Raw genomic sequence first — 10,695 nt, 5'->3', positions numbered from 1 at the left:
CTGGATGATGGTCATGGTCAATACCCAAATTTGTAACATGAACTTACAGAGCCGAGCCGCAACGGAAGTATAATGCCATTAGAGACACATGAAGCACACCTTGCAGGCTATGGAAATACAGCTGGCTAAGCATCATCTTCCTGTGCGGCTGCAGTGAGGAGTGAAATGAGCAGCAGGTATAGCAGCAGAGCCCACTGGGAAGAAATAAAGCTTCTTCTCTGCATTGCAGCTGAGCTGTAGGAAGAGATGACTCTGATGATTAGTCTCATAGAAGTGGAGTGAGTGCTTTTACTGAATCAGAAGTAGAGAAGGCAATGGGCATAGCTGCTAGCAACAATGCAACAGAGCAATGAAGTGAAGAGCTCGGGGAAAATTAGTAGCCAATTCATTTGCAAACTAAACATATTAAGTTGGGTTGCAGAAATCACAATAGTTGATGGATGGAGTTAAGCAGGATACAGTGCAGGCCACATTGGTGCTGAAATGCAACCAAAAACAAAAAAAACAACCGTTTGTGTCAGAAGGACATGATTCATCCATGAGTGCTGAGGCATCTCGGCATCGAATCTGGAAATACATAGTCACATTGGTAACCCCCACAAACACAACCGTCCATCCACAAAGGCGTATCGGATGAAATGCTTAGCATTTAAACACGAATGAGAATACATGGAAAATACATTCTGTTCACGCAGATTTAAAGGGTGTTTATTCTTTTTCTTTAAATTATCTTACCTGACATGAAAGATTATATTTCTCTCATATGTTCAGTTTAAGATAAACAACAAAACCATTTTTATTACTATGGGTGCCAATACTCCTGACATCATTGTATATTTATGTAGCCCAATGAGTTTAACAAAAAGTTCATTTGTTTTCTATTCTCTTTATGAGCACACCACTCAATCAATTACATTTGTCACATTTTGCTAATTGGCTGACGCTTTCATCCAAAGCGACTTACATTTGAGACAAGATACAACTGAAAAGTTGAGGGTTAAGGGCCTTGCTCATTTTTCTGATCAGTAGAACAAATCCTTAACCACTGAGCCGCTACTTCCTCACAGTCATTGTATTCATTGAATTTCACAGGCTTATACTCTTTTGACATCAATATCATCTGGTTTCTATTCACATATTAAAGTACAAAGTCCTGCATGTGAACAATATGGCTCATCATGAAATAGATACAACTGTTCTTCGAGTCATAATCCCAAAACAGAGCATGGCTTTATCCATGACATTGCTTCTACATTTTGTGTCAGAGAGTAATCCAAGTGTCCATAGACCACCTGCATATTCCTTCAAATGTACACACAAACCATTTAAAAAAGTCAACGTATACAAACACTGGGAATGATCCACATCCCCATTAATATAAATCGTATTAAAAAAGGCCTTGGGCCATAAGAATGTACAGGATGCAGACACAATATCCCAGAGTTCAGTTATTTTTCTTACTCACAATGTACCAGAGGCAACTTTTAATATTTTGTAACATTGTCATTCTGTCCAATGCAGCTCTGTATATCATAAGTAGCGTTTTCCAACCCACTTCTCAAGTGTGGGCATAACGAACGTTTATTTTTGATTGTAGCCGGGGTAAGGTGGGGGTGGGGAGTAGTTTGCTGTTCTTGGAGGCCTTGGGGTATATGGAGGAGGTTGAAGATCTGGGGGATACATTTCATAGTCAAAGCTGTAGGGAGGTGGTGGTCCTGTGTGTGAAAGACAGCAAAACATTAATATAACAACATAAATGCCAGCTACAGAGCAATATAGAAAAAAACATCCATTTAAGCACTATCGGTTCATCCTTAACAGCACTGTTCCCTTATGGAATAAGTCATTCAGTTCTGTAAAGAGTGTAATGAAGTGTGATGTTGTTACCTGGATAGCCCTGAGTCACTGTGTTGATGTATGATGTGTTGAAGACGCCCACTCTGGCTCCACGGCCATTCTTCAAGCACATGCAAATGCACAAAAATATGGCTGCCACAGCTCCCATCAGAAAGACTACTCCAAACACGATCCCTGAAATAGCCGTTCCCCTAGAATAGTTAACAAAGGAGAAGAGGCGTATCAGCACTGCATTATAAACAACATGTAGACATACAGTACACAGAATTCAGAATATCTTTATTAGATTAGATAACCTCATGGAAATGAGATATACAGGCTTATAGTCATGGGAAAAAGAAAGTACACAATCCAATTTTATGTTTTTATTTACCAGGGCCTAAATAAGAACTGTGTGGTCCTCAGCAACTTCTCTAAACAAACAACAGAAACACACACACACACACACACACACACACACACACACACACACACACACACACACACACACACACACACACACACACACACACCAGATTTCAATATGTAGTCATTTCCCCCCTCCCCCCAAAAAAGTAAACTAACATTCAGAAATGGTGGTGGTGGTGGTGTGTGTGGGGGGGGGTTGAGCTAAATATACCCTTCCTACTTTCACAGTCAGAGTAATTAGCAGCCAGTTGTTAGAAACTAATGAAATGCACAAGATTAGCCACAAATCAAGAAGTGTGACTACCTCTATAAAAGCAGAACTTTGGGCAATTTGGTGTTTTGGAGTACTCAGGTACTCAGAGAAGCAATTGTTGCTGCTCATCAGGCTGGGAAGGGTTATAAGGCCATCCCAAAACAATATGAAACTAACCATTCTACAGTGAGAAGGACTGATTACAAATGGAGGGCTTTCAAGACAGTTGCCAATCTTCCCAGGAGTGGCCATCCCAGTGAATTCAGCGCAAGGTCAGACTGTTTAATTCTCAGAGATATAAATAAAACCCCAAGAGCTACATCATGTGACCTTCAGGCCTTTGTAAGCACATTAAATGTTCATGATACCACAATAAAAAAAAGAACAAGTATGGCTTTCATGGAAGGGTGATTAGGAAAAAGCCCATTCTCTCCAAAAAGAATATACCAGCACAACACAGGTTTGCAAAATTTCATCTGAACAAACAACAAGAATTCTGGAACAATATCCTTCAGACTGATGAGTCCAAGGTGGAGATATTTGGTCATCATGCACAGCGAAACCTAACACAGTGTATCAACACAAACATCTCATACCAGCTGTGATGCATGGTGGTGATGTGATCTTGTTTTGAAGCCACAGGACCTGGGAAACTTGCCGTTAGTGAGACAATGTTGAACTCCACTTTATACCAGAATATTCTTGAGACAAATGTGAGGCCATCTGTCCAGCTGCTTAATCTGGGCCAAAACTGGGTCATGCAACAGGACAACGATCCCAAGCACACCAGAAAATCAACATACGAATTGTTAAGAGTAAATAAAAAATCAAGGTGTTGGAATGGCCAAGTCAAAATCCAGACCTCAACCCCATTGGGATACTGTGGAGGGATCTTAAGAGAGCTGTGCATAAATGAATGTCCTCAAACATCAATAAACTGAAGCAATGTTGTAAAGATGAGTGGGCCAAAATTCCTCCAAAACAATGGAAGAAACTGATAAACTCCCATAGGAAACATTTACTTCAAATTACTGTTGCTAAAGGTGGTGCTACATGTTACTCAATTATAGAGCGTGCTTATTTTTTCCCACCTGGCTTCTGAATGTTGGTTTACTTTTTGGAAAAAATGACGACATATTTGAAACCTGTTCTGTTATTTTTGTTCTCACTTTAGTTACTTTAAAAACACTCATTGTTTATAGAAGTTGGTGAGGACCACACAACTGTTATGTAGACCCTGATAAATTAAAACATAGAATCAAAGGAGGGTGTACCTTCTTTTTTCCATGACTGTATAGTAAATGCTTTATTAAATATCCTAAATGTATTTACGTAAATTTAGTAAAAATAGTAAACAAAGTGAAGGAAAAAAGTCATGGCTATGCATATGCAGTAATCATGGCTATGGGTGGAGAACACTTAAAGAACTGTACTTCATTTCTGTACTTAAATACTATTTTCAAAGTTTTTTTATTTTCTGAAATATTATAGAAAAAGAGTACTATTGCACAAGTAAATTTACAAGAGAAAAAAAAACGTACTGACTTCTTACCTTTCCATTTTGAGCTTCAAAGTACTTGTTAATTATCCTATATGGCACAAGATATTTTTCTTGCCCAGTTACTACACCAATCAATTGTGATTTTGCTTATTTATTTAAAAAAACAATATTTAATCAAATTCACATCAGTGTCAAATAACTCTATCCACAACTGTGCTAACTGGTCTCAGCAGCAAATTCTCTCAGTCATTCATCAACATGGAAAATAGCTACACATCTGAAAATACACATATTCACTGTTAGATCATGGCTGGGGATTTGCAGAACAAAATATTCGAACATCAGAGGCACATCAGAGGAAACATTTTCTTTCATCTAACCAGAAATATAGGTGTCTGGAGTTTGTAAGGCAGTAATGAACCCTTCACTGGAACCGGGTTCTATGGTCAGATAAGACACAAATGGAGCTTTGTTGCAACAAATAATCAAGGTGGGTTTAGGGTAAAGAGAAGGATATTTATACAGGAAAGAACACAATTCCCACTGTTAAGTATCTGTGATGTTGTGGAGCTGTTTTTCCTCCAAAATACCTAGGAACATTGTTAGGACACATGGCATCGTGGTCTCCATAAAATACCAGGAAAATTTCTAAGGAAAATTTCTCTGCCTCTGCCAAGAAGCTACAACTGACTCATGGTTTGATCTTCCTGCAGAATAATGATCCAAAACATACATCCAAATCTGGAGAGACTCTGTATTGAAGACTGATCTCAGCGTTCTTTCTCAATAAGTGTGACATGTGGTTTTGTTAAAAAATGCATTTTTAATGTGATTTGAAATGTTTTTGCTTCAATTAATGGTTACATTTCTTTCATATATTCAGTGTGAGATTAAGCTAATTAACCGCAATGACTTTGTGCTAATATTTTTAAGGAAATGGCTCACGCCATGATCATGCAGTAATTAACACAACGTTACAACTGATTATAGGCAAAAAAGGCATTATACTTGCTGGTAATTACAAAATTTAATTAAAAAAAAACCATTTATGCTGCCTTTGCATTTCTTTTTTTTCTCAACCGTAAGCGCATGTTTTACATTTAATTCTATGGGAAGCAGATACATTCTGCACACCTCTAAAAAGCATTGGTATCTTTTTTTAGTGCCACAGGGAAGCACTTCCAAACTTTTTTGAAAAGCACAAAGTGATGTTAAAGGCAACAATTTCCTCATGGTCAGAGTTAAACTAATCTGTACTATAAAGGAAATTTTATTATTTAAAAAAAAAAAATAAATAAATAAATAAAACTCTAAAATCTAATCTAGATAGCAAGCTAGGTTAGTTTGTTAGCCAATACTAACTGGACTTGTAAGTCCAGAGTTTTTCCAGAGATTTTCTGTAAAAAAAATGGCCATGTGTAAAAGCACCCTTAGTCTAAAGGTGGCAGCTTGCCTGAGCGCCGGCTTGGGAGACAGGAAATTAAGATTTAGACCAGACTTAGATAAGATGTACACTGCCAAAATTAAAGTGGGACTGGTCTGTGACATCGGAGAATAACGAGTGTCCCGAAATGAACACATTTTTAACATACATTGTTATCTCCAGTTACACTGCAACATTAAAATACTGACCTTGAAATACCTGACAGGACATCTCTATAAGCACCTTATTTACACAGTAACAACACTTTTTTTTCCAACCAGCACTGTTCTCCTTGTTATACCCCCCCCCCCCACCCCCCCGCCACACACAGACGATCAGGAGGTAAAAAGTGTGAGCGTTCCACCTGCCTTGCAGTCGATTTCCTTAGGATTATGGTGCATGTCCCATTGGTTGAGCAAAAATGTCCAGTGTGAAAGTAGCTTTACCAAGGGTGCCAATAATTTTGGAGCTGACTGAATGTATTGGTAATAAACATAATGAAACATCAGTGACTTATCTGGGTCTTTCTATCCCCCAAGTCAATCAGCGCTTTTGTAACGTCAAACACGTCACCCAAGTTGCTGAAATGTACTTGCTTCTTGTAAGTAATTAATCCTTTGTTATTGTGTGCAAGAGGTCAACACTGTTGTGTCACAGGAAAGAGCACTTTCAAAAAAGGTAGAGACACGGGCGGGATGTTGGAATAAACATGATTAACAAACCTGACCAAACATGTCTAAAGTGTTGCACAGAGAATTTCTGCCCGTATATTGTACACTCACTGGCCTGGAATAAAGTGTATGGACCTTTGTGAAAGAACCTTCAGTGTATGATTTGCCTTTCTGACTCTAATCATTTCATTAACGATACATACACACTTACATAAATACTGTAAGTTACACCTTACCGTAATTATTACAGAAACCACAAACCCTTCAAGAATAGTTAAAGGTTCTTGGCTTCCTAAGAGTGTTCTACTTGTTACCCTTTCTAATATGAAAACATTAAACAGAACCTTTAATGGTTCTCCCTGCTATAAAAGTAAGTTAAAGATATTCAGAAAATCTTTTGAAGCACCATGTACAGACTTGGCAACAGAACAGAACAAAAATCCCTATAGGCAGTTTGTTGTAGTAAAGAGCTAGTCAGGAATGTTTATTGTCTCAGCACACTGGACATCAATGAGGTTTCAGATCCATAAACATGACAATTAAAAAAACAGCTGCTAGTAAAGGTCGAAGTTCAACCTAATGGTAACAGCAGGACAGAGTAAAATGTCAGGGGAGATGGGTGTCTGTGGTTATGCGCATTTCACTGGGTACTTACGAGAGTACATCCCCCATGTAGGCATAGTATGAGCAGCAGAAGGGAGGCACTCCATCGCAGCAGTACTCAACACAGCCACTGCACTGAGCCCCTCCATGGCCTGTAATTGCATACAAACACAAAGATAAATACCAGCATGCCTACAAATAACCATAATCTCAGCAACCAAAAGGAAATCCTTTAATCCACCGAAATAAACTCAGCATTGTGGGTACAATGTATTTTTAAAAAAAATCGGGATCAAAAATGTGCCCATATGGTCGTGACTGAAATTTCTGCCAACGAGGGAGCATTTTGTAACAAAGACTAAAGGTTAAAGTTATAAACACTACAGTCACATTAAGTAAAAACAAGAGACTTTACTTGAAGTAATAGTTACTACAAAGTTATAGAAATAAGCAAAATACGTAACTTGAAGCTGATCTTTTAAATCCAATGACCAAGTCAATTTGCACTTTACTCCAAGTTAAGTGAAGTGTTAATCAGAAGGTCGTGAGTTCAAATCTCAGCAATGCCAGCCTGCCACTGCTGGGCCCTTGAGCAAGGCCCTTAACCCTCAACCGCTCAATCGTATAAATTAGATAAATGCAATACACTCTGGATAAGGGCGTCTGCCAAATGCCATAAATGTAATGTATTTATATTACATAATCTACAGTTTTCTTGTCTATTCCAGATGTTCAGCTTCAGTTATGAGTTGCACTTAAGGAGCCAGCAGTGTTCTAAACACAACCATGCTATACTTATTCACCCTCTTCTCTCTTGCTGAGCTTGCATATGCTGTGCACTAACTAGTCTGGTCCTGCAGCCATCGTGCTCCTTGCTTTAATCTCTCCTTTTTTTTTGTACTTAGACTCAGTTGCTGCTATAAATACTGTTTTGCTGATGGGAGCCTTGTTTATTTTTCTTGAAGCCAATGACTATTCATTGGCATTTGTTTTGGTGTAATGGTATGTTAATGGTTAATGGTGTGTCATTTGGTCTAATCCAATGAACGATACTTCAGCATTAAACGTGCTGGATGGTTGTTATATTAACCCTTACAAGGTCTTTTGCCAGATGCAAAGGTTGGTAAGACTGGGCTAATTATGAGCACCCATATGGTTTGCATTCATTTCAATGAGTTGACAGCTCAATTAGGCTTGGCTTTGCATTTCCAACCATGGATATGGAGATTTACCAACTTGCAAAAAAACCACACTTGGCTATAAGATTCTGAGTGAAGGTGCATAATTAGTTGGATCAGCACTGTTAGATTATGGATAGAAAAACATCTCCGTGAGATTTTCTCGAGTTCTCTAGGATTTTTCCAAAATTAACGTAGGCACTTAAAACTTTGCGAACATTTGGTCTCACACGGTCTTGTATGAAATACAAAGCTTACAAGTCAGGGATGGGATAGCATTTGCAACTTTGTATGACTTTATTGATAGGAGTTCCAACAAATTAAGTCTGCTTGCAAATTTCTCTTGAGATCATGTGTCTCCCTCCATGTAAACAAACATGTTTACTGACATCTCTAAACCTTGTTGACTGAACCGTCGGAAGCGATGCCACAAGCGTAATGAACCCCTAAAAAGAAAACGGTAAACGATGCACTGTGCCTTGTGTAGGTGGTGCCAGTTTATATGCGGAATACCCCCAACCCCCTTCAGTTAAATGTATGTGACTGATGTGTGTGTGGTTGATGATGTGTGTGCTCCACCGTGTGTGGTCCCCAGGAGGTCCTGCTCATTCCTCTGGGTCCTGTCAGCCAACAGGATCAGGACAAAAGGGCCTATAGAGCTTCAGGCACCTTTTAAAATGTTACCCCCCAGAGTAACCCCCATCCCTGCGACTGTGTCTTGTGAATAAGGGTTTAGCAATGCGCTGGAATTACAGACTTATTAATTGATGCTTCATTGAGCTATTAATGAAGGAAGAGGCAATCTCAATCAGGGTGTCAAGTTTAGGATTACAACACCAGACATTACGAGTTATGCTTCTCAGTAGGCTGCATGACAGAGCAAACAATATACATCTAATCTACATATACTGTAGAAATCCTACAAAAACTAATGTCTAATGTATCTAATCTAATGTATCAGATTGTGGAGCAACAATGATCACTATACTTTTGCTGTTCGTTGGAAGAGTTTTCACGAGACAACGGAAAATCTTTAAATAACACACTCAGAGATCTACTTGACTGCTGTATATATTTATTACCCACACTGTAGAATTAATCTCTGATTAAATGAGGCTTACCGGCAAAAAGGCACAGAAGCAGCGACTCCCTTAAAAGTTTCCATCCCGTCTGTGAACTCGTCGTTTTGAGTCTTTCCATTTTTTTCCTTTCCCTACAGCCTTTTCCCCAATCAGATGGGGAAATGTAGCACAGTGATCCCAACACCGCACATAAGACAGCACGACGACTCAGACTTTGCTAAACATATATATATATAATATATATATAAATATAATATAAACATGAATTAATCTGTACAGAAAGAAACAACACGACCCAGGCTCGATGGAAACTTGATGGTCAGTAGGTAATAAATGAAGATCGAATCCAAAAGAAGACTAAACCAAGGTCCACGTGTTGCTGCTCCATTAAAAAGTGTCCCTTGACTTCTTTGCTTCCCTCCTTCCTTTTTGCCAGGCTCTTAGCTCCCTCCCCCTGTGGATGAAGTGACTCTTCAGTCGTGGAGAGATAGAGGCAGGATGCGCCTGTGACTGAGAGTCCAGCTCGACAAAACACCGTGGGCGCCTCCAGAGTCACGACGCGCAGCTCCACCATCAGAGAAAGCACAGATAAATGCTCAATTACAGTCTTCGAGGGAACACTGAATAACCTCACGATCATTCCCAGAACAGGACACGTTCAAGTCGTGTTTACGGCGAGGTCTGGATGATCAGTCACCCTTGTGTCTCAGAAGTCTAAGCTATATTTAGAATGAGAGTTTGTTTATTGCCTCCTGAAAAAAAAAAAACCCCAATAGAAACCATCAAATTAATTCTGATGGTTTCAACTACAAATACCATTACAAATAATCAGCTGATAACCATTAAGACCATTACTAAATGGTTTCCATTATGTAGTGTTTTTTTATTATTATTATTATTATTATTATTATTATTATTATTATTATTATTTGCCACATTTCACTAGGATTTAGTGGTTTCTATTGGTTTCCATGACAAATTTGTATGGTTTTTATTAGCACATTTAATGGTTTCCATTACAGTTTTGGTTTTGATTTGCACATTTAATGGTTTCCATTACAGATTTGTATTGGTTTTGATTTGCACATTTAATGGTTTCCATTACAGTTTGTATTGGTTTTGATTTGCACATTTAATGGTTTCCATTACAGTATTGTAGTGGTTTTGATTAGCACATTTAATGGTTTCCATTACAGATTTGTATTAGTTTTTATTTGCATGTTTAATGGTTTCCATTACAAATTTGAATTGGTTTAATTTGCCTGTTTAATTGTTTCCATTACAGTATTGTATTGGTTTTGATTTGCACATTTTATTGCTTTTTTTTATTCGTGACTGTCATATCACAGCCAAACAGTAACTCAGTTTCCCAGGAGGCACCGCTAACTACAAACATGGCTGCTAAGGACTACACTTCCCACACATGCACACACTCACCTTCTCCGGAGTTCTAACTACACACACCTGCACCCAATCTCACACACACTCACAACATAGCATATGAGAGACTTTGGGAACATTAAGACTTTGCGAAGTAAACGTTCAGTTGAATTGCTCTCTATCCAAGCCTTAGTTCTTGTGTTTTTCCAAAGTGACTTTGACCATTGTTTTTGCTCTCGACCTTCATTCTCTGCCTTGCCTAGTTTTGTTTGTTTGCCTGCCTCACCCCTGCCTGTTTATCAACCATGGACTTTGCCTTACCCCTTCGGATTACTGACG

At 38.6% G+C, this 10,695-nt stretch overlaps 1 protein-coding gene across 1 annotated transcript; it reads right to left on the bottom strand.

Moving 5' to 3' along the window:
* Positions 1-280: 280 nt before the first annotated feature.
* Positions 281-9,544, bottom strand: cyyr1 (cysteine/tyrosine-rich 1). Its single transcript, XM_017456885.3, has 4 exons — positions 9,016-9,544; positions 6,769-6,868; positions 1,888-2,048; positions 281-1,715 (listed from the first exon to the last, which is right to left on the bottom strand). Exons 1-4 carry the CDS (start codon positions 9,092-9,094, stop codon positions 1,582-1,584), a joined length of 474 nt encoding a protein of 157 aa, XP_017312374.2. The 5' UTR covers positions 9,095-9,544; the 3' UTR covers positions 281-1,581.
* Between the last annotated feature and the right edge of the window lie 1,151 nt (positions 9,545-10,695).

This window comes from Ictalurus punctatus, chromosome 26 (genome assembly GCF_001660625.3).
Source record: "Ictalurus punctatus breed USDA103 chromosome 26, Coco_2.0, whole genome shotgun sequence".
NCBI lineage: Eukaryota > Metazoa > Chordata > Actinopteri > Siluriformes > Ictaluridae > Ictalurus > Ictalurus punctatus.
The sequence above is the reverse complement of the archived record's forward strand: the minus strand, read 5'-3'. Positions and strand labels throughout refer to the sequence as shown.

Excerpts from the sequence above, each read along its gene's own strand:
- cyyr1 (XM_017456885.3), bottom strand. The coding sequence starts at position 9,094 with ATGGAAAGACTCAAAACGACGAGTTCACAGACGGGATGGAAACTTTTA. Across the intron at positions 2,049-6,768 it reads TACATGGGGGATGTACTCTC|GGGAACGGCTATTTCAGGGA; the intron begins GTAAGTACCCAG and ends TAACTATTCTAG. Across the intron at positions 1,716-1,887 it reads AGTGACTCAGGGCTATCCAG|GACCACCACCTCCCTACAGC; the intron begins GTAACAACATCA and ends TTTCACACACAG.